Below are 24,387 nucleotides of genomic sequence, written 5' to 3'. Positions count from 1 at the left end.
GGTTGTTCTGCCAGTCTGGGACTTGAGGCAAGTCATCAAAGCAGCACGGCTCAAACTGTACTGCCTTGGAGTAAGTCCCTTGGTGACTGCAGGTCCTTGGCCTATAAATACCTGGAAATGCCTCCATCTGCGTTGTTCTCAGCATTTGACAAGGCCACAGTGTTTACCCAAATACAGGGTTGTGGGGTTGGGCTGCTTGGAGGTGAGTTCCCACAAGGCACAGATCTTCCTCTCCTTCCCACACCCACATAGGACTGCTGCTCTGGAGTACCTCTGGTTCACAGAAAAAAAAGCAGAATTGACCTGATTGCTGAATATGGTGTTGAGTCACAGGATAGAAAAGAGGCCATTCTGCTACGCTTCAAATTTGTGAGAAACTAGGGCAGCTCAGTGCAAAGGGCTGGGGAACTTCAGTATTGTGTTTGACACCAGATCTGCCAGGTTTGTCTGCAACTTAGTATGACAATGACTGCCATAGTGTGTCTACATAGTGTTGATCTGTGGCAAATGATCCATGTTTTTGGAAAAATGCACATATTTCTACTGGGTTTATACAGAGTGCCTGAACTGTCTCTTGCTTCATTTTCTTTCTGATGGCTTTTTTTTGTGAAGAAATTTAGGCTTATTCAGAAGTCCCCCTCTTTGCAATTTGCTGTTTCAAACAGTTCCTGGAAACAGAGAAGTGGGACCTCTTCAACCACCTCTTGCTTGAAAAGGTCTGGGTCTAGAAGTGATCAGCATTTCTGATTTTACTCCCTCATTAGATGAAAGAAACATTATGGATATGGATAACATCCAATTAATGATTCTCTTTTTGAACCATTTCTTGTTACTGTTAATAGAAATGGTTTTTTTTTTAATCCATCTGTTCCTCTTACATGATGGGTGTTCATCATAAGTCCTGTGCTTATGTCAGGCATGAAATACTCAAAGAGAACTTGGGGTTTCACCTGTTTCCATAGCAGAAGGCACTCTGAGTTTTGTAAAACTGTTGTTTTGTCTTGCTGAATGTATAAAGAGAAGTGAATATGAGAATCAGTTTTTATATATAGTTTGAACCACACAGTTGAATTGTTTCTGTCTTGGAAAGGGTTATTTCTGAAGTTCTTTCAGTTAGAACGTCTCCTATTCTAAGAGAGAATCATCAAGCCTAAATTTTAGCTGTCATGAACATTGCTTGGTCAAATTAGTGTGACTTTGAAAATGTTACCAGATCAGCATGTTTTAAATGTGCATCCATCACTCATGTTCACTTTGTGAACATGGACTGCATGTTATGCAGACAGCTTGGAATTAAATCCCTTTTTCCTTTTCCTATTATTATTTTCCTAAATCAGATCAGCTGTGGGTTTTGCCATGGAAATGTTAAAAAACTTCACTCTTACTGTCTGATCTGTCCCCTTTTCTACCTATCCATTCCTTGTTTAACATCCCCTTCGCTCTCCATTGTTGTCAATGTAAGAAAAGAAACTTGCAGTCTCCAGTTCTGCTAAGACATACATGGATATCCTGTTGCTCCACTGAACTCTGAGCACATTCACTTTGATGGATCTCTTTTGCTCTTCCTACTGCTAATGCTGCTTGATTTTGGAGGGACAAACTATCACTTTCCCATCACAATTCAATTGGTTAAATGCGTGATATAATTTTTTTTTTTTTAATAGGAAATTATGGGGAAAGTGGAATGGAAGCCTTCAAAGAGTTGGCTGCCCAAGAGGGTCTCTGCATTGCTCACTCTGACAAGATCTACAGCAACGCCGGCGAGAAGAGCTTTGACCGCCTGCTGCGCAAGCTGCGGGAGAGGTTACCCAAGGCCAGAGTGGTGGTGTGCTTCTGCGAGGGGATGACAGTCAGGGGCATCCTCATCGCCATGCGGCGCCTGGGCGTGCTCGGGGAGTTCCTGCTCATTGGAAGGTAAGGCTCTGAGCGTGCTTTCTCTGCCTTTCCTCTCCCTCTCGTCCTGCAGGAAGGCCTTGGATTTCAGAACTGTGCAGCTTAGGCTGACGGTGATTTCCATATTTAATTGTCTACGGCATGAAAAGAAGTGGCAAGATGGTAGAGCAGATTCTCAGGAAGGAGATATGAAGATGTATGCCAGCTTGATCAGTGGTGATAGCTTTTGCTGAACTAAATGTTAATTACTAACTCTTTTATATGGATATATGACATTCTGTTTTTGTGCTTTTGCATACTCTAGAGGAATGTTTCATGGACAGATTTTTAGACCTGAAGTAGGGAGTGAAGAATTCTGGTCTGTATATGATCTGTGGCATGTGACAAAATTTTATGTCACATTTTTAATTTTAAGTAAGGATGACCCCTCACAATTTGAAGCTCCAATTACCAAGTGCTTTTGATTACTGGAACTTTTTTCCAGTATCATGATTACAGCCTTGCATTTTCAGTTATACACTTTGCTGTGATCTTTGCTGTTGAAAGCTGAGGCATTGATATTATGCAGGCTGGTTTGGTTTTTAAAATGTCAGACTTGCTGATGGCTAAATGAGTATGTATGTGTGTTTATATATCACCAGAGTAACAGTGCAGGTGTGTGTTGGACAGAAAAAGGCTGTTTTTATCAAAATGAGAATGGTTGCTTTGCTCTACTAGAGTTTATCTTTGTAGGTAATCACTGAAATATAGTAAATTTATTTCTATCATGTATTTAATCCACAATTTCATTTTTTAAGATATTTCTTATTTTGAGGCTTCTTTGACTTTCACCTTGATTTCTGCAATGCCTTTGTCCAGTTTTCTGTCTTGATGAACATTGCTCAAATGATGAGGATGGATATTTGCTGTCTTCCGTGGTGGATTGATAATGTCTACTTTAATCCTTCTATTTACTCTTTGTTTCGTTATTTGTAATTTTAACATTCCTTGAAGGAATGTTTAAATTAATTCATTCAGGGTCTTTGTCAGTTGTTTCCATGCCTACTTAGCTTCTGCTGTCATTTGGTCCTGACTTCTTTTTGTCCCGTTCTTTCCCTAAAGTCTTTGTGTCTGTGTTTGTGACTGAGATCCTCCCCTTTTGCTCTCTGCTGTGGCATTGTCTTCCCCTGACTGTATTGCTCCTCAAAACCCACAGTTATGATTTATGTAAGTCAGATACCTACTCTGACCTAAGGAATACACTGAAAGCATTAAGTCAATCTCATTAATTTTTTTTTGCACTCCAGTCCTTGTTTGCTATCTATTTGAAGCTGAGGTTCTAGAGTATCTCCAGAAGGTTGTGAGGATAAGATGTAGCACATTTGGACAACTGTCAGCACTAAAATAAAACAAAGAGAAAGACTGTATTGAAAATGGTGTGTTCCAGATTGTGCACATGCAAGTGCACATTTAGTTCAAGTGTATAACTTAGTTTGCATCAGTTAAAATGAATAATGGAAGGCTTTGGGAGTGACACATTTTATGTATGGTTTTTCAGTGAATAGAAGAAACTGAATATAATAAAATTAGTCTCAGTTTCAGCATCCCTGGTCTTTTAGTAAACATCCTGAAGCTTTGGGCAATGCTGTGTTTTCTTTGTGTATTGTCACTGTAGCAGTGTCTCATTGTTCACTGGTTTTGTTGCTCCCATTTGATGCTGACCATACTGGGAACCAAATAAATGGAACCTCCTACATTAAGCCAGAACCCTTAGTTTCCTATTAGTCTACTCAATACCCTACTCCTTAGATATATAGAATATTTAAGCTTTAAATTTTGACTTTAAGCCCCTACCAAACATAACCCTGGTCCATAAATTTCAGTTGTTTTTCTTAGAATTTGTCCAACAGTGTAGTTCTGAGCTTTTTGTCAGAAATGTCCACCTATTAAATGGCATATTGGAATTTCTTTGGAAAAATCACTATGTGTTTTTCATGTAGATTTTCACATACCCTTCCTTCATGCTGGTAGTTGAGTATGGGAGACTCCTTTTAGGGCTGAATGGGTTCTGTCAGTTGTAAAACAGGCTGGTTATTGCTTTGCATAGTCTAGATTGTGCACAACAGCTGGTTGAAATAAAAAGTATTATAGGACTTGCACATGTTCTTATGAGCTTGCAGAGCTAAAAGAAAAGAAATTTTCTTTGAATTCTCCTAATTAAGTGATTTTAAAAAAAGGCAAATTAGCAAACTTGTGAATAAGAAAGTTGCAGTGGAACTGCAGTGCTATGAATTTGGTCATCTATATACAAACAGGAACCAAGGCACACATTAATGTTACTTTGATGTGCTATTCAGTCTTTTTTATTCAAGTACCCAGCTAAGCAAAAAACTAAGAGCCTTTTAAGAACATTCTTTTAATTGAGGGAAGTGAGAGTGAATGAGAAATCAAGATTTCTTTTTTTTTTCAATAATAAGCTAAACAAAGCCTTTAGTTTACCCACAGGTTTATTATCAGCCGCATTTTGTCAGCCCCATACTCTGCTCTGACTCACTGTAAAGAGGGAGCCTTTGCAAAGGAACACCTGGCTAAATAGTTATTTTCCTGCTACATCTTCAATATTGCTATTTGTCAAAGTAGACAGGAACAGCTTAGCTTAACTAAATTCATGCTATCAGAAAGAGAGCTGGGAACTAAATTTGACTTCTGTTTAATCCTAAATTCAGTCTCCTTTACTACTGGAAGTGGGAGTCTGTTATTTTAGTGAGAAGGGAATTCCTCTCTCTGAATCTGGAGGGAGCTGGAATCAAAACAGTACAATAGATGAGGTTACAAACCTTCCTGAGGCAGAATGGCAGATATTCTGAAATCGATAGTGTTGAAATGTAGCAGAGAATGAGTGAGAAAATTTATTAAATTATGAAAATATGATGATCAATTTTAAAAGGGGCTGATAATGAAAGGGAAAGAAGGCAAAACTTGGTCATGGCTTTTTGTATAAAAAGAAATAATAGAATTGAATTGGAACAAGAAAATGCAAAAATTATGTAAAAAATTTAACTGTACTCTCAAGGGAGTTCAGGTGATAGCTCTTTTAGCAGAAATTAGTTTTGATGTGAAGAGATTATGTAGAAAGATGCTCAGCCTCATGTGTCTAATCATGTTTATGCAGCCCACTGGGTTTTATATTACTTAATAAGCATCAATTAAATTTTGTGAGAATTTTGCAAGTTGATCAATCTCCTATATATCCCCTGAGATCATGCATCAAGAAAAGGTGTGTAACTGACTTTTCAGCATCTGTATGGGTAATGAAAAGCAGATGATAAACAAATGAAATAAGCAGTTTTAAGAGATGCTCTGAGGTTACTGGAGAAGAGAAATTTTCTAAATGAATAGTTGGAAATTAAAATGCTCTTTCACGATTTGTTCTCAAACTCTTACACTCAATGGTTTGTGTAAAAGTATGAAGAACTTTACAAAGGAAGGGTTATATTTGTGCACATGCTGTTATTCAGTACAGTCCTTAGTAAAGGACTAGGTATTGCTTTACTTCTGTAGCCTTTCTGATGCTTTACAGTCTCCATTAATGCTGCTGAATGGGCTCTTGTAGAACTATAAATTTTAAGTGTCAGTAGAGCGATCTCTCAAAGTTTGAATTCTTAAGCAGTGAAGGTATGGTTGTGTAGCCACATTTCTCTTCACAGAGAAAAGCAAGGCACAACTTCCCAAGGATATTCTGGGATTCATATTCTCTGAATCTCAGAGACAGGAAAAACAATTCTTATCTCATTTGCTGTGCCTGTATTTGTGCAAAAGTAGAATGCAACATGGAGATTGTTTACTCAAAGTGGTGGTGTTTTGCTTCCTTGGCCTATCAGGGCCAAGAATGTGTGTGTGTCGGCAGAGAATCATGAGATGCTGTGCAGTGGAGTTGAGTGCTTGTCAGAGTCAGTTTAGATGTAATGTAATATAATATAGAATAATATAGCATAATAAAGTAATTAATTAGCCTTCTGATAAGATGGAGTCAGATGCATCATTTCCTCCCCTCATCGGGGGGCAACCTGATTTTCAAATATGGTTGGATTCTCTGCTGTCAACCCATTTTGAAGGGCAAGTCTGCTCTTTCTATGTATCTAATAAAACTCATTTAGCATAGGATGATGGAGCTTTCAGAGTACTTACTGTGATGAAATTTTTTCTGACTGCTCCCCCTTCAAAAGCCAATATAAATAATGGTTTTGGCATTTAAATTCACACTTTCTAAAATACTGACAAGGCATTATCACTGTAAACTGTTTAGTCCTGTTATCTGGTATTTCTGGATGGGTGGAACTTGATTGCATCCAAGTCCAAGAGTAAACAACTTGTTGGTGAATTGACAGAGAAATGTGACCTGATGTGGGCAATCCCAGGCAGCAGGGTGTGTGGGAGGATTTTGGCAGACACCTAGGGCAGTTATCACCTTCCAAGGCCTGGGATTTTATGACAGAACACACATGGAATCCCACTGAATTGGTACAGCACTTGATAGAGGAATGCTTTGTCTACCCCAGCCAGACCCATCTGTTCCTTAGCACTGAGACCGTTGAGCCTTTTTCAGCTCCATCACAGCAGAGGAAGGAGAGCCTCTGCACTTGAGGACACCATGGCTAAAGCAGGCACCTAAACCCTATGCACAATAATCACCCCAGCTGTCAAAAAGTGGTAGCAGAGGTTGGCAGGTCCATAACATCCTTTAGTGAGGGAGGAGGAAGAATCTGGTCAGGAAGCTGGCCTTTCTGCAAGGAAGCAGGAGAAGGAAGTGACCAAAGTTTCTCTCTGTTTGCATCTATTTTAATTGGCAGTAAATTGTTTTAATTTGCCCCAAGTTGAGTCTCTTGCTTGTAATGGTAATCTCCATTTCTGTATTTTAACTTGTGAGATTTTTTTTTTCTCTCTGTTTTCTACCTTTGTTATCTTCAGTAGGGTAGCTGGCAGGTGGCTGGGTGAGTGTTTGGCTGCTGACCAAGGTTACAGATGACACAGCTTGCAGTGCCAAAAATATGATGTTATGTATTTCTCTTTCCTTCAGTTCTGACATCACAAATAACATAAGAGTATCACAAATACCACCTTACATATGTGGGTAAGATGACTGCCTGCCTCTCGCTCCCTGATGAGTCCCTGGTGCCAGTGGCTCATGCATTACTTGTTGAATGACTGAGAATGTTCAATTGTTGATGGAATATTCTTCAAAAGGGAGATGACCATCAGAGGATATGACTGTTCTTTTAAGTTTCACTAGCTGAAAGAAAGATGCTGTACTCTGCTCTCCAATGCACCATGTCTTCATCACATGGACTGCCCCATATTTATGAAAAATCAATGAAAGATGTCCACATTCTCTCAAAGCAGCTGAAATGTTTTGCAGGGCCAATGTGTTTAATTCCATTAAGAAAAAAAATGCTATTTTTAGGTTCTTAAGAGATTACAAAGAAATGAGTAAGAACCAACAATATGTTGTCAATGGGGGGAAAAACCCTGCCTTGTGCTTGCACAGATTATCAACGATAGTTTTGGGGCATATAAAACTGACAAAAATAGTAGATATGGTAGAGTGTTGCTCATGATACTGTTTTATGCCAACTTGTTATGAATGGGAATGTGATAAGAAAACTGGCAGTAATCCAGCAGTGCCAAATATATATGGCTGAACCCAAATAATTCATATTCCATGTGCTGTTCTTTGAGAGGGCAGTCTGGGTGCAGTGGAAAGTACAAAGTAAAGATGACAAGACAATTTTCATGCTGAAAATAAAAGGAAAAATATTAATTTAAGACCCAAAGATCTACTTTCCATGCATTTTGCTGCAGAAAGAGGACTGTTTTTTCTTCCTGGTACCTCCATGACCAAAGATGTTTAGAATGACTACTTTTAATGTTTCTGTTGTTGTTGACACTCCAAGTTAATGGAGGGCTGTGTTTAAATAAATGTTTAGATATAATCAGAGGTTTAGCTGGGTTTGGATTCGAATTCCTGGATTAAAATAGAGGTAGATTCTGTGAAATGCTGAAATAAGTCATTATCATTTTTCAAATCCAGGAATTTCAGAGTGTACATGAAGTTGACATTAAAGCAAAGTATTGTCAATTAAGATAGTCCCCCCCCCCGGCAACATCAGACCATTTCTTGAACATTATCAAGCTTTGTAATGGGATCCACTGCTAACTTTAAAGTCTGAGACCTCAGAACATGTCCCTAGAAAATTTTATACCTTATTCATGGTTCATTTAGTTGTTGCAGTCTATCACCTGTTTAATATGACAAGAATTATAATCTGTGTGGATGAAAACAGAATTACATGATGCAAGAAGACTGAACAAGCATGTTTTGTTTACCCTCTAAACAACAATAACATCAATCCATGTTAAAATGGGATTGCATATTAAGTGCCAGTTAAATAGCAGTATATTTAAGCAGAACTACATTTTGAGTCTTAATAAAAAAACAGTGCTCACTTTTATAGAGACAAAAAATGCATACATATTTTTTATAAAAAGCATACATATTTTTTATGGTAAGTGGGATTTATGTATTGCAGTGGGCAAATTTTAAAATATGGGGGTGTTCTGTTGTCTTTTTACTTCTTGCTTCTATGTGATGTGAGTTAAACTAGGTTTTGTATGTAATTAAATCTCTTTCATATGAGCATCCAGAATTAGTTTTAAAAACATGTATTAACCCTTAGCTATTTCTGTGTATGCACTCAGTGCTTTAAATGAGGATGACATGTACAGAAGTTGTAGGTGAGATACTAATGCTTTTGTAAATGATTATTAAAATACCAATTTTTAAGTTATTTTAATAAGGTAAATACTTAGTTTTTTAGAGTGATATGAAAACTTGCTGGCTTGACAAACAGGATGCAAAAACATGTTTTAAAGCAATATACACTGTTTAATGGTAGCCATTAATGTACTTTTTCCATAAATGAGAGAAAGCAAAGGACTAGTGTTTTTTTTTGGTTCTGAAGATGTAATGCAATTGATTATCAAAGCAAAGGATTATATTTTTTTCTTGCTTAAGTCAATTCAAAAGGAGAGGAAACAAAAACATGCAACTAAGTGTCTTAGTAAAATTACCAAATGTTATGCTTGAATTTTATGATGGTAAAACTTGTGGAGGAAAAAAACCTAACATTTCTAGATTTCTTAAAACTTCTGGGATTCTAGTGCAGTTTATGCTTCTTACTTAGCAAAAGAAAGCTAGGGCTTGGTTCGGTGTTTTGAAATTGTCTTGGCCTGGGTTCTGCAGGAAGAGTTATCTAAGCTAGTAATGTCCAAGTGAATGGAAGGAAGGAGCAGCCTTGACAGAAATAATTTACCTTGAAGTTTTCTGCAAAGTTTTCCAACCCTGAAAATGCACAAAAGTTCAAGATCTGCTTGTTGTCTATGAACTAGTATGGATGTTAGGTAATTGAGTTATTAAGTAGCGCTGTGTGTTAAGGGTTTATTTATTAGGTAGTATATGTTTTATCATGCCCCTGCAGAAAACAGGAGCTGGATGGCTGCTGCTCACCTGGAAAATGGTGTTATACTTTTATGTGAAGGAATCATATTGAATGATGTTAATTTCAAGGGTCTTTGCATAATTTATGTAGGGCCAGACTTTGTCAGACTCTGTGAGGCTGAGGTTCTTTGTAAATGGTTAAGAATCAAAGAAAAGTTTGTTTTTCCCACAACAGTTAAAATAAGACCCTAATACTGTGACCTTTCAAATGTCTACAGTTTACTTTCTGTTCCTTTTAGTGTGAAAATAGAAATGAAATTTTAAGAAGTTCTGATAAAAAACGTGAGTGAAACCCTCACTAAAAATCTATCATTTTTCGTAAGGATTATTTTCTTAATTCTAAGCAGCAAATTAATCACATTTTTTTAAAGAGGAAAAACAGAAATTGAAGAATAGGCTCAACTGGAATAATCATAATAATTATTATGATTTATTTAAGAATAATTATTTTCTTGTTTCTTGACATGTCTTGGTATAAAAATAGATTTTCCTCTTGCAATATTGGAATATATATCCTCAGCTCTTAGTAATAGTTCCAATCTTTAGATCACTAGAAGAACATTGATAATAGGGTTAAATTATTAACTGAAGAGGATGATAATTGCCTGAGCTGTACCCATACAAACAACACTTATTTTGACAGGCACAAGCACACCAAGGGGAAAATAATTTATGTTGCAATTTAAGCACCTTTCTCCTGCATTCTGGAAAGGAGGGAATGAAGAGTTTTAGAGCTCCTTTGAATAATCAGTTGGCTGCATTTTCAGTGCAGAAACTTAGTGCTTGTTTAAACCTTTGGCTCATTAAGCAGAGAAGGTAACATTAAGAGCAGGGTATGATGCTGTGGAGAAAGGCCATATATTTTTTATATTGCCTGATTTTCATTATTTTTTTTCCTTCCTTTCACAAATGTCCTTAACCTAATGGCCTTTGCTGGAGAACCCTGGTACATTTCCAAGGCTGGAAAATGTGCACAACTTTCAGCAGTCTGAGGAGCTGAATTCATCTGAAGGGAGGCTAGCCCTGAAGCATCCTTATGAACATGCACTGTGAAAATTTTAGGTCATGCAAATGTTGTAATCTGGCAGCCAAATACATTATGTCTCAAAAGCAGAACTTAAAGTGACTACAGGCAATTGACCCATGTTGATAGATTCATAGTCTGTTGGTTTTCTGCTGAATTTTTCAGCCAAGAAAAATCCTTTTTCTGAGGCATAGTAGGAGGCTTTAGGACCCAATGATGTCAAGAACTTGTTTCACTAAGTCCAAGCTGGCTCTTTCATGCTTCACTATAGCTCTTTCAGCACCACCAGCCTGTTCTGGTCTATAAGACACCAGCCTTTAGTCTATAGGATTAAAGACCTAAAGACTGGCCAGCTCTTGGCCACATATCATTTCAGTCTTTACTTACCTGCATCTTAGTTCAGTTATTTGTACCTCAGAGAGGGAGAATCAAAAGAAGAATTTTGCTTCAAAGTCTTGCAAATTCACTGCTGCCTGACAAGTGACCTGGCACTTATTTTAACCGACTTTAAACCACATGCATTATTCACTATGAGCTATTTGTGGGTAAGCTTTGATACCTAGGGCTCATACAGTTATTTTCCATGCTGGTGGTTTGGTTGTATTTATTCATTCTGTGGGGAGTCAATTTTAAGGGTTTTTTTCCTCCTGGCCCTCTTTGAGGATAATACTGTAAGGATGTAATGCAAGTCAGAGCTAGAAAGGAAAATGCACTACTGTTGTTTCACTTAATAGAAATGGAACGAGTTCTTCTTCTGCTTTGCAGAATCAAACTCAATTCCTTCTTTTCATTGTTAAGATGAGGCTTAAAATCATCTCTTGCATGTCAACATGAGGATCAGGAAAGCTGCATAATAGGTCAGATTTAAGCAATTCTATATGCAGAAATAAGAATGTGAACATGACTACAGTAACGATTTCTGCTAATTTCTCACAGCAGGGTGAATCATTATGAGTTGCCATTTATAATCTATAAATTTTCTCTACTCTTCCTTTGGTGTGTCTCTGAATATACTCTTTTAGCTGCTTCCTTATTTTTACATATTACTTGCATTCTTCAGTTCCTTGCATATTGCATTTTGTTCCTTGCATCTTCATCCATTCTTTCTTGGTATTTCTCCCCCATTGACATGAGTCTGGACTTTCTTGAACCCTCCAGCACCTGCTATTTTATGTAGTAAAAAGTCTGTAATGCTGGTGTAATTTCCTTTCTGCTAAGTCATGAAGAGTTTTAGTACTTCCCTAATCAGAAATGGAGATATGCAAAACTTGCTGTTGAAAATCGTACTCATATAAAGAAGATGCTTGAGGAACAGGTTAATTTCATGGCTCTTCTTTTGTGTTAGGCAGATGAGCACCCTACACTTAAAGCCATAATTAAATAAACCTACCAATTTAGGAATGATGTAGCCTCTTTTTGTAAGTAGATGTGCTACAAGTAGTTGAAAAAAAGAGGCCCTCCCACTCAAAAGTAGCTATGCAGCTGTGTAAGACTGGTCCTTTTTTTTATTTTCAACTGTTCTTGATGGGATTTTGCATTATTATTGCCATTAAAAATATAAGATGGGGTATTTGTTATCATATTAACCACTGTTGCCTTTACAGACCTGTAATACTGTAATTGACTTGAATCTGGACTCATATGCTATCCCTGGTATTTTAAAATTAAGTTCTGAGGAGAGGCAACGTATAAGGAGAGAAACTAAGCCAGTGCTCTGACTTTGGAGGTTGACAGCTGATAATTCTCAGAGCTGCAAGCTGAATGCATGTGAGGACTCTCTAAGAGGTAGCATAATGTAAGCAAACAAACCAAAAGCCAAAGTCTGTTGAAAGCACCACTGCTAAGGCCAGTGCCCAGACTGGTTTTCAGTGGAACACCTAGAGTACAAGACTAGAGGTGTTAATCTCCTTGCATCTCAAAGGAACTGTCTCAGCAGGGTGATTACACCGTATTTTAAATGAACCTTGAACGGCAATGGGGAGTTTGCAGCATTTACAAGGCACTCTCCGTTATCTCTGTGTTTAATAAAAATAGAAGATGATAGAGCACAATGTTTCTCGAGAGGTCTATGTCCAAGTATGACTGATTTCTTTTATCTGTTTGCCATTATGTTTATGGAAAAACTTCTTGGATGGGGAGATTTAACTCAAGTAATTGTACCACCAGCTATTCCAGCAGGGTAACAATGGCAGTTCTAGAGAGATATAGACAGAATTAAGAAGGATGAAAGATAAAAGGCTAAGAAAGGAGAAGAAAGAAAAACACCCATTATAGGAAGGCAAATAGAATGTGGAAGTGGGGGAGGATGAGTTATAAAAGTCTGTACATAAGGCAGAGATGAAGTGAGATAAAGGTTTGCTTACAGGCAATGATTGTTTGTTTTTTTCTGATCTAGACTGAGGTGTGTTAAGATACATGAAAAAGCAGAATCATGATTTTAAACAAAAAGGTGGGGGACTGCTAGCCCATCAGGCTTCCTTACAAGAATGCTTTTGCTGAACTGAAACTCTCCAGTAAAATATCGGGGGCTGAATTCTGTTTTCATGCTGCTGTGACTCATGAGTGATACTTTGGGCTCCTAAAGCAAGCGTGAAATAAGAATGCCCTCCTGATTTGAAGATCTTACCTGTAAAAAAGAGAAATATCTATACATTATAGGACTGTGTTTGTCAGTGGTGAACATTCAGTGCCTGTGATTCAAATGAAGATCTTTTACTTTCACTCTTTTTTTTTCCTTTGTGAAGCAATGTATCTCCTAGAATGTTGTCTGGCTATTTTGTTTTCAAACCAGGTGATTGACATTTCTTGTAATTTTCATCCTGGGCATAGAAATTGCAGATGCTGTTCTTGTTTAGAGCTTCCTAAGCTTTTAACTTTGAGAAAAACTGAGAGCCTGTGAGTTCCCAATATTAGTCTGAATATTAGAGAATATACTTTACACCTGCTGGCTTTTAATTAAATCAAGTTTTTCTAATGGAACAGGGAATACGAGTCTACCTGGATTCATTTTCATCATTTATGTTAGACATAGCATCATGTTTGTCCTCATGTCATTTGCTAACTAAATGCACTGTTTTCAAAAGTCCTGCATGCTACAAACACTCTGGGGAAAGGAAAATTTTTTATGTCAGTGAAATGCCTACAAAGAGTGGTAACCTTGGCTCATAACTGAGTTTGCTAATCACTACTGCTACTCATGCAAATAGTAATAATATTTAAAGATGAATAAAAATATTTTAGCAAAGAATGTGCAGGAAAGACCAAACACCACGCAGAAGAGGGAGATAAATTATGTGTGCTTCCAAAAATGTTATTTTGATCTTCCATGATGGTCATGGCCCCACTGCTAAAGTGGAGTTGCTCAGCATTGCCAGGAACAGCTGTTCCTCAAGTCCTGATAACCGTGGAAAGAGATTGACTGGGAGCCTGGAGAAGAAAGTGTTTATTAAAGTGCTGTGGTTCTTCCAGACAGTATAGGCAGACTGATAAAAGCTTCCATTTCTTCAACAGAGCTCAAGAAACAGATTCTGCAAGGTGATGGAGACCTACCCTAAAGTCTCCTTTTCCTGGCTTAAGGCAATGAAAGTTGTGCTATCAAATCTAGTTCTTCATCTTTTAAAAACTGAAGCTTTCCTTAAGCCACAGTTCTTGGATTAGAGAAAACTGGACTTGTGATCCCCTTGTAATATTCAGAGATTCTTGTAATCAATGATTTTGAGATTGCAGTTTCCATTAAAGAATGTGGCTCTTTCCTTGCAAGGTCTTCTACTAGATTAAAATTTACTTTTCCTGTTAACCTCGAATCCCTTTGAGTCCCTAGACAAACAGACCTTTATATACCTGCTCCTTACCTATCCAAATTCTCCAACTCTCTGCTCCTGGCAGCCTCTGAAATAAACTTCATACATTGTTAATGACTAAATCTGCAGCACAGTGAAAGCTGAAATAGTGAGATGCTCCAAGTATAAATTGAATTTAACATAAAAATGAGACATCAACTGTTGCATTTTTTGTATTATTACATGTTGTATGTAACTTAATATGAAGCTCTGGGATGCATTTAAACAAAACTGCCAGAAATTTTCAGACTGAGAAGCAGAAGGAGCCTTGCTATGTAACTGAAGTCTCCCCTTGAGGCAGGGAGTGATTTGCATTCCTCTTGAAGGAGTCAGGTCTACTGATCATTATGGAGTATATGGAGAGTTAAATGATGGGAGCAGATGTACAGACAGAAAAGCAGCTGTGCAGTGCTCCCAATTATATGTATGTATGTGTTTTCTTTGCTTTATTAAATACAAAACCAATTTATGCTGCAGTGGGTGGCAGACAAGGAAAAACAAACTTCAGGGCCTTGGTCTTTGAAAGGTATGCATCTCCAGTTGCGTTTCTCCCTGCTGGTTTTCCAAAGATCTGTACAAATGATTGATTTTATCATCTTTTTGAAAGTTTATGACTGAAATAAGCATTCTGAAGGCAATGCTTATAACAACCTGAAACAACTTTTAATGACTTTAATAGTTTGTGTCCTTTTTTCAGCAGGAAGAAGAATTTTATTCTTTGTCAACCCAAACCTTTTTCCTAAATCCAGAGCAATTTTGTGTCAATTTCAAAACAAATATGGTATTTCAAAATAGAAAGTCAGAATGCTCCTATTTTGAAAATGTTGAAATTATTTCTTCTAGAAAATGTCAAAGTAAATTGTCATAACATTTAACCCTCCATCATTTCCAAATTGGTAAATAATTTTGATCTCCCCACAAGTGTTATTTCCAGCATATGTATTATTCATTATTTTTTTTTTAGTTTTACTTATGCTTTTGAAATCCTGGCTGATAGTGACTCCACAGATCAAAATCTACCTCTGTTTTCACTAGTCTGAGACTCCATCCTGCTCCTATGGATAATGATAATAATACAAGCTTCCATTTTTTTCTTCAGTGACCTACACAAATGCAATGGAAGCTATGTGGACTCAAGTCCTCAGGAGTATGGGGTGGTGCTCCATGTATTCTCAGCATCATGGAATATGCTGTTCCTGATGACCATCCTCTGGTTTTTTAGCTCCCCATAGAATTGCTTAGCTTCAAAATCCTTATGCAATGTCAGCTTTCCTTTTAGCCTTAAGGAAAGTGTTGATCTTTGGCAAAGCTATCTAGAAGATATCTTTGTCCAAAATGCCAAAAGGGAGTGTTCTGTAACAACATGAACCAGTGCTGTGAAAATACAAAGCTTCTGTCTGAGACTGGCCTTAGGAGACAGGGTATAAGGTATGCAGCTTAGCTGCTGGTTTCTCTTATCAACACTCATAAAAATATATGCACAGAATGAACACTCCCTCAACTTCAACCCCAGAAAATAGCTGCAAACGTGCATTGCAGCACAGAAAGTCCATGATGTATGCAATGCTCTACCAGCAAAAGGAGGAGACACCCAAAGAGGAGCTTGCCCAGCTTCACAGTCCTCCTTTTAAAGTTTAGGATCTTCTTTCAGTACCAGAGCAAGGAGAGCAGTCATGCTGAGCTCTCTACACATGGCCAAGTTGACCTCTAAAGGCACCTTTCTGTCCATCCATCCCCCTGTCTCCCGGCTCCCTTACCCCATTGGCTACAGGGATAGGACATATGCAAAGTCATGCAAAAGTCCAGGAATTCCAGCATCAGATAAGTAGATCAGAAAGCATCTATACAGAAAGAAACAAACAGATTTTTCATTAAATACTTCTGTCTTTCAGGACAGAAAATGATCCCGCTCTGGCACCATGCCTTCTGTTGCTGAGAAAGGAGGGGAATTTTGTCAGTAAAGAGACAATAACCTAATTTCTCTTACTCTGGTTAATAGAGGGGTCCCTGTTAAAGTAAATGAGAGCTGTAGGTCACCTTCTGGTGTAGGGATTTTTGTATCTTGGATGCTTCGGTCCTCTGGGATATGTAGTGGTTCCTCCTATGAAGGCTTCCCACTTTTGTCCTCACATTTCTTACTGAGGCTGTATGGGCAAGGGCAGAACCAACATTCTTGTTCTGGATAGATTTGTTTTAAAAAGGCAGCAAATATGAATTAGGGTCTGGTTTTAAATTATTATTCCAACAATATGCGCTTATGATTTAACATTTTATTCTGGACTACTAAATAGCAATTTCTTAGTATTAAATGTAAGCAGTAAGATTCTATTACAGTTTAAAAAGTGGCACAGAGTAACATATAGTAGGGTAGCAAAGAATGAGCAAAGTTATTGTCAATATATCTTTAGCTTTACTCTAATCATGCTAATTAAGATGACGAGCACAGAAGGGAAGAAGATTCAGAAACAAGCTGAGACTTACATTCCTAAAGGTCAAAGAAGTAACTTGATTAAAAAAGCCAATTGATGTATTTATAAGCTTTGTATAGAATAAAATGATGTTAGCTGCAGTCATGGAAGAAAGTGATATAATTTTATAGCAGTGACAAAGTGTTGAAGAAATTGAAAACCACCATTTTTTGTGCTTCTTTTATCTGCATTTGTGCCTTGGTCCTTTTCTAGGGGTGCAGTAAGAGGTTATTTGTAATTTTGTTTCTTAATTCAGTGTAATTGAGATAACAGGTTTGTTCTAATAAATAGGTCATCTCTTTGTGATTTTTCAAGGCAGAATATGGTTTTGGTCTAATCTTTATTTTTATATTGTCATTATAGCTACATATTTCATACAGCTGACATATGTGATTTCCTTGTTGTAAGAGTCTGTTGCATCTTATTATTCATTTACTCACTCTATGCTATATTTAATGTTTTCTTTAATTATTTCTTTGTTTTGTCTCATGCTCAAAGAGCTAATCTTTAATTGAAACTCCGCATTTTCTCCTATAATTTCTGGAGCATATCTGGTAGCAAAAAAAGCTTTGTTTTGAGAAGACAAAGGCATGTCTGTACACCAAAATATTTGTTAACCATCAGATAAATTTGTGTCAATAAAATACCCAACCAAACATTCAGAAGTGAGAAAGGGCCACTTAGTTAGGTGCTTCCTTGCCATTTCTTGAGTTGCATGCTTCCTATTGTCTAGCTTTTCATACCCCTTCACAAAATAAATTTAATGTTGGGAAATACGTGTTAATATCATTTACATGCATTTCTTTGTTAGAAGTAGCATCCAGACTCCTTACTCATACGTAACAAGAAGGTAGATTTGTGATGTTGAGGCATTTTTGCTCTGGATAACTTTCCATTCGGTTGTGAGATGGGACTAGAATTGCTAGGACTTGGAGCTGTACTTGACAATCCCTGGAAAACAAGTTGAGGCTGGGTCTCTTCAACTAAACTTGGAGAGTCCTTGTGGTTTCCCTTTTCAGGGAGAGAAAGGCCTGAAGTTGTCTCCAGTCTTTTGTGGTACTGTTGGTGTGGGAGCTACTTGACCTCAGGGTGGTGATTCAGGATGCTGGTTCCTAGCTGGGGCCAGCAGTGCTGGAGGCTCTTTTGTTGTCACAGAACCTCAAGAGAGTGAATCTCTTGAGAGCTTGGTCAGTCTCTGGGTCCTTGGGCAACTGCTTTGATACATCTGGACTCCTTTTTAGTTTGTGGTTTCTGTTGAGTGACACAAAACCTCTGATTTCTCTTATGTTGTAAACTAGATTTCTCCTAAAGCTTGACAGCCTGTAGAGATAGAACCTGTCACTGATGCAGTGTATTGAACTTCAATTAAAAATTTTGCACTTTTAAGAGTTAGGTATTTTATACTGAAAAATAAAAAAAATCTTCTAAAAATTAGTATTTGAAGTTTCTCAAAGGGAATGAATGTCAGAGGGAATTTTTGGCTCTTTTAGAGAGAAAACAAGACTTAGATTTATGATTGGGTTTTTCTCTATGCCAAAGTTAAGGACTGTATTGTATTTATGATAATAGAACAGCAATTTTGCTTTACATCAGCAATCAGTTTGGTATAAATACATATTGCAAATTAAGCAGAAGAGAGTTCTAACTTTTCAACTTCAAATAAGACTAATTTCCTGAATCTATTGTTTGTATTGCAAAATTAGATTATGCACATTTAATTTACACCAGCACTCAGACTAGGCATACTTAATGCAATTGATACAGCTGGCTGAAAGGGAGATATATTTTAAAACAAAGACAGATGTGAATCAGTGATTTTCTTTCATAGAAGTATGTAATTAAGTAATCTTCTGCTCTGACATACAGCAGAAATGGAACCTTGGCGGCAACTAACATTTAAATAGCAGCCCTGTGTTTTGAGGAACAAAGGCTGATGTTTCCAACAAAGACAGCATGTTATCATTGTCATCATCTCTCTGTACTTAACAGCACCTGCTTCTGAAGGGTTTCTCAATGCTACCAATTTTGCCATTTAAGATCTGTAGATCACTGGACATTGGCTTCTGTTTTCTTATTTTTAATAGAAAAATTCTCTCAATGATCAGTTGTATATTTCAGACTGCCCAATTGTATATTCCAGGCTGCATAAAATCTGCTAATACCATTTCAAGTGTCAGTGGCTGAGGTGCCAGGTAGAGTCTTTCCAGGTCCCACATCTCTCAGGCAAGGTCTCCTGTCCCTGTTTTGGGTTTCTCTGCAGGATACAATGCACAGTCCCCTTTGCACTGGTAGAGTCAAAAGATACATTTGGTAGGTACATATGGCTGGCTTACAAATACTTCTGAGTAATTCTCTTCTACCTTGAGAAGGGAAGCCAGAACTTCTCATTCCTTCTTTTGCCATTAATCAGTGTCACACTAATCTGGATTTTAGTGGTGCAGGAGAGGGCATCTCTTTTCTCTTTGTTCTCATCTACTAAATCTCCTTTCTTTCATCTTCTTCCTTCTTGGTCTCTCATCAGACATCTTCTGTCTTTCTTGGAATTCAAGGTGAATAAGAAAATCTTGCTAAGCACTTACTTGATTACCAACTGACATGCTCCACAGTTATATCAAAATTAAAAACTCTGTTCATCAACACATTGCAATTGATATTTGATACAAGATCCTTGTTGGTTCATTATTTAACATAGCTATGAAGCAAGACTAAAGTTTATGTATTATGAAGTTACTCAACCCAAAAATATGCAAACAATGCCTTTCCCACTGGGTACATGTTAATTTATTAGGCGAATTAACACTTATTTTCATGTTCTTTTTCCTATGTGCCAAGAAGAGGAGCAAAGGGAAAATCAGAGAGCATATGCTAATTAACATGTTCTAATAATGGAGTGAGCCTGTCAGAGTCTCGAGCACCAAGGTTTACATAACTATCAGTTCCTTTTGCAGCTGCAATTATTCTGCATCAGTTGTTCCCTAGCTTTCCCTTTTCACCAGACCATCAGGTAGAAGCAGGATCTGATGCAAGGCTTGCTGAGCCCATAGAATCTGTTTGGTGTCTCAGTGTATGTGGTGAGGGAGGGATTGCAATGCTGTGCTGAAGATACAGACACAGACTCATCATAGTAGGCTGTGGTGAAGTAATGAATATTTAGCATACTTTGCTGACCAAATTTCTGGAACAGCTGCTGGCAATGATCAGGCCTGGCTAAAAGAATGTTAGATTCATAAAGAAAGTATATTTATGCCTTCCAGTCTGGTAAGTGTTTTGTTTATGGCAGGGTAAAACACTCAGATAGTGGATAACAAGTGCAATCAAATGACTTTTTTTAACCTCTTAATATATCAGAATACATATTCTTTAGAGACTGTTTTTTGAGGTATGTTCCCACTCTGTGGCTTGTATTTGTTTAAAAGGTTAAAAGTCTGTGGCAACCATGGTTTCTATCATTTCAGATCAGACTGAGAACTGAGAAAAACTATCTGAATCCAGAATTTTGTGTTTGTGGTCAGCTGCTGCTGAATAGTACTGAAAGTTTTTGAATCACTGCTTGACATTACTAATACAGCCGAATTTTGGAAGAACTAGGGTCAATTGAGATTGATCACCAAAATCACAAAATTGGTGTTATTATGAGAACATGAACAAGTGTTGTATTTCATCCTTATTCCCATAAGCACAAATACCTGTTCTTTGTTTTATACAGCATGCTTTGAAAAAATACTGTTCAATGACTCTAGTTGTATCAGGCCATGGGTTACATTATTGGCCTATTTTAAACTGAGAGTTGAACAGATTGTGCTGCTACTTCTCTTTGACTAATTTTTCTGAGTGCAAACTGGGGAGTGTGTGTTGTTTTCGCTTGAAGGAGGGAAATTGCAATCTTTATCTAAAGCTTGATAGCAAGAAAATGCTGGTTTATCACTATTATTTCTACTTTGTTGCCCTGAACAGATGACCCCTGCAAACACCTGGTCTTTTTGTAGTCTGTGAAATGGACAGTCTAATGCTTTCTTGTCTTTGTTTCTCTGCAGGAGGGTTTTGAGAATTAACGTGTTGATGCTTTGCTGTTGTTCTATAGATTAGATCTACATATCCAGGTATTATCTAGGAATACTGACTGTGACTATATATTTCCTCCAATGTCCTGAAGTAAAAATATGCTGAAAGTCAAATGGTACTCTGGTTACATAAGGTAAATCACAAGGGACAAATGTGTGCTATCTAACTGGAATATATTACTAATTTTTTAAATTATTTCAGAGGAAAAAAAAGACTTTAGTTTCTGTATAATATACTAGAGGGAAATCAGCAGAAATCTACATCCTTTACAGATTGAGCAGATCTAGTACAACACTCAAAACCACAATGCTCCAAATGAAAGAGGACTCCTGAATAGTGATACCACACGATATGTCAGCTACATTTGTATTCCAATGGGACTGCTTTTTTCCCTGAGAAACTGGATTCTCATCAGTAAACATTCAATAACAGACACTCATTGATATGGTGATCTCAGTAATTTTTTATTTTAAGTTGTATGGCTGGACCTAAATACTAGTAGAAGTCTTCACATTTCATTACTTTTTCTATAACTATCCAGTTCTTCTGGATATTGATTTTTTTAAAAAGCAGTTATTTAAAAGCACTGAGATGACTGTCTCTAACATAAATGTTTAAGTGTTTCTCAGCCATTATATGAGTATTTTTTGTTTGCTTGTTTTAATTAAAAACTCCCTCTTATCAAAGGAAAAATGTGTGGCTTTGAAGAAAAAAGTATAGATATAAAACTTGGTTCTGAATTGAAGTATCTGGTATTGGCAAGAAATGTGCCATCAGTCAAGAAATACCATGTAAAAAAATTCTAATAAAGGTTACAATGGTGAGAGATACAAAAAGAAAATATGTCTATCATCCAGTTGTCATTAAATATTATTACTAATAATAATAATATTAATAGAAGTTGGCTGTGTCCTAGAGAAGCTTAGGAATTTGAGACATTTCATTTGCAAAGATGATTGCATTTTTAAGCTTGCTGAATTTCTTATTTCACAGTCTTGCTGGAATGCTTTTAAATTTAACACACAATTCTCTTTCACAAGGGAAAAAAATAAGAGGGGAGGAAAAGAGAAGAAAACTTCTGAGTGCACTCTTTAATAATGTAGCATAACTTTTACTTTATGGACAATCACACTTTCAACTAGAAAGGCTAAATCTGGAGGAGCTGAACATCTGAATTCTTAGCTATTAAAATTTTAGTTCTGAAAATAAATATGAAAGGGAAGGAATCTGGTCAAAATTCACTTTGCCTTTTCTTGGCATCTATGGGAAAAAAGAAATAAAAAAAAAGAATAAGTATTAAAAATCTTGGTCAATTTCAAACAGATTTGGCAGACAAATAAAGTTCTTCGGAATTAAAGTTTGTATCAGTCTTACCACAGCTGACATCTGTGCAGAAGGGAACCCCCAAAGCAGTGTTCTTTAACTCCACAAGAACTCAAGTTACCTCTTCTGCTTCTTGGCCAGGCAGTCAGCACGGATGGGGCCAAAGGGACTCCTGCTGAGTCTGAGGTCAAAGAAAGAAGTGCCAAGTTGAGGGTCGGTGGTTTTTCACTGGGGGTCTGCGTAGAAATGCAGAAACCAACCAGACAGTGCATAAGTGCTTTGTTAGTTGTGGTGCTTCTGGAATTAATTTGTTATTGAAACAAATTAGTATAAATAACTTAGTGCTGAATATCCATTAGGAAAATGATTCATTACAGTGATCTGAAAAATACAGTGAGTTCTGGTGTAAGGAGGATGTAAGAAAAGATAAAAATTATATTGTCATTTAATGTTAGACAATTAGCATTTCACATGGAGTTTACTATTCATTCAACTTTCCAGCTTTGTATTTGTGCTCAAACAAATAAACACTGTTGAAAACACTTATAACTCTTACAAAAAATTAGCTATTTCTTTCTTTTTTATTATTAGTATTTAAAGACGTTAGTAAAACCTCTGAAATCTGAAGAAACTGGTTGCTTTATATACAAACTGATACAAAGTGAAGTCAAATACAATAACAGCCCTGGCCAAAGTAAATTTGGTTCCAAATAAAAAAATAGGACCTTTATTGGCTACTCAGAAATTGTATCCACACACTATGGCATAAAAAAAGTTAAAATGTAATTTAAGAAAAGAGATCTTCGATCAGAGAATTTTAGTTAAGCTTTTGGCTGAATTGCAGAGAGTAGTGCCAAGTGAATCTACCAGAAAGCTGGTGGAACACATACATGCATGCACACATTCTGCTATACTGAGCCTGTACAGGAAGTGAAATTAAATTCCTTTGAGCTAATGAATTCTGAAAGTGATGAAATGGCTGTTGTTGATTTGTTTGTTTTCTCTGAAGATGCATTGCCTTCACACACTGTGTTATCTTGCCAACAAACGACATCTTTTGCCAGCTTTCTTGGAGTGTTTCCATTAGTAGAGTAACCTACAAAGCGAATTCACACTGCCTGTTTGATCTAATATGCTTTAGTAATTTTGCTGTGAAGACATCTTCACACTGCACAAATACAAGCTGCAGAGTGTATAGTGTGATGTGTGATTTGCATCAGGTTACCTTTTATGGCTCTAATAATACAAATATAAAAAGTAAAAGTAGCTTCCAGTAAGGAAAAAAGAAACCAACCCTATGCACAAGTATTTCATGTAAAGGGTGTAGTCAAAGATTCTGGAATTCTTTTTAACTGCCATACATCTCATAGATTTAAATGTCTGGCCATTCTTTCAGCAGAACTCAGATGTTGTATTTGGTGTTTTATATTCCTAACTGCTCTCATATGTTAACAGGAAAAGATAGAGACCTTTGGAAAATTATTAAAGATGGGACAGTATAGTTCCAGCCAAACAGGGTGATAGATGTCCTTTGCTCAGGACTGATGGTGCTCTGGGCTAAGGTCAACATCTGGAGCGCATCAGAGATGTATCTTTTCATTTTGTATGGTGAAAATGAGGCAAACTTCCTAGCATCTGTCAGTATGTGTTCTTGGTACAGCTATAAGCAATAAAATCCTCAATGTTCTTCAGTGTCAGAGGCCTAAATGATGCTTTGATGACATTTTTGACATCTTCTTTTTCTGCATGTTTAAGACAGAATGACTAAGCTAGATAGATGAATGGAGCCTGAAGACAACTGCCCTATATATCATTTCTCTCAGAACATCTAGATGAGCCTCTTGCTTTATTACATAAAAAGGATTTTGCAGATACTATAACAGATACAATACTGTAACAGATACTATTTTGAGGTAAGGGCTGGCTTTCATTAATACCATTCTTGTTTTTGAAATTACTGAAAATTATATATTTGAAATTACTTGAAATTATATACTTGTACTTATAAGGTATCAGTGTTTTTTGTTGTACCTGATATGTTGTTACTTTAATGTCAGAATCCCCCGCAGTGAAATTTCAAAAACTGTGCCAGACAGAGAAGAAGATGAAAAAGATATAAATTCTGTTCACAAATATGAGCAACTTAAGTTATGTGGGACTGATCAGTAAATTATGTCTTTTCCTACTGCTTTTGAGGGAGCAGTAATTATTTATGGTAATTTTGGGAAGAATTTTATCAGATCT

At 36.9% G+C, this 24,387-nt stretch overlaps 1 protein-coding gene across 3 annotated transcripts in view; it reads left to right on the top strand.

The window, feature by feature from the left end:
* Nucleotides 1-24,387, top strand: part of GRM1 (glutamate metabotropic receptor 1) — a 178,678-nt gene that overhangs the window by 34,706 nt on the left and 119,585 nt on the right. For all 3 annotated transcript variants that reach the window (XM_018916962.3, XM_050973013.1, XM_050973012.1), the window contains exon 2: nucleotides 1,665-1,914. In XM_018916962.3, coding sequence (XP_018772507.1) covers nucleotides 1,665-1,914 — 250 coding nt within the window. The remainder of the gene's footprint in view (nucleotides 1-1,664; nucleotides 1,915-24,387) is intronic.

This window comes from Serinus canaria, chromosome 3, assembly GCF_022539315.1.
Source record: "Serinus canaria isolate serCan28SL12 chromosome 3, serCan2020, whole genome shotgun sequence".
Classification (NCBI taxonomy): domain Eukaryota; kingdom Metazoa; phylum Chordata; class Aves; order Passeriformes; family Fringillidae; genus Serinus; species Serinus canaria.
The sequence above is the reverse complement of the archived record's forward strand: the minus strand, read 5'-3'. Positions and strand labels throughout refer to the sequence as shown.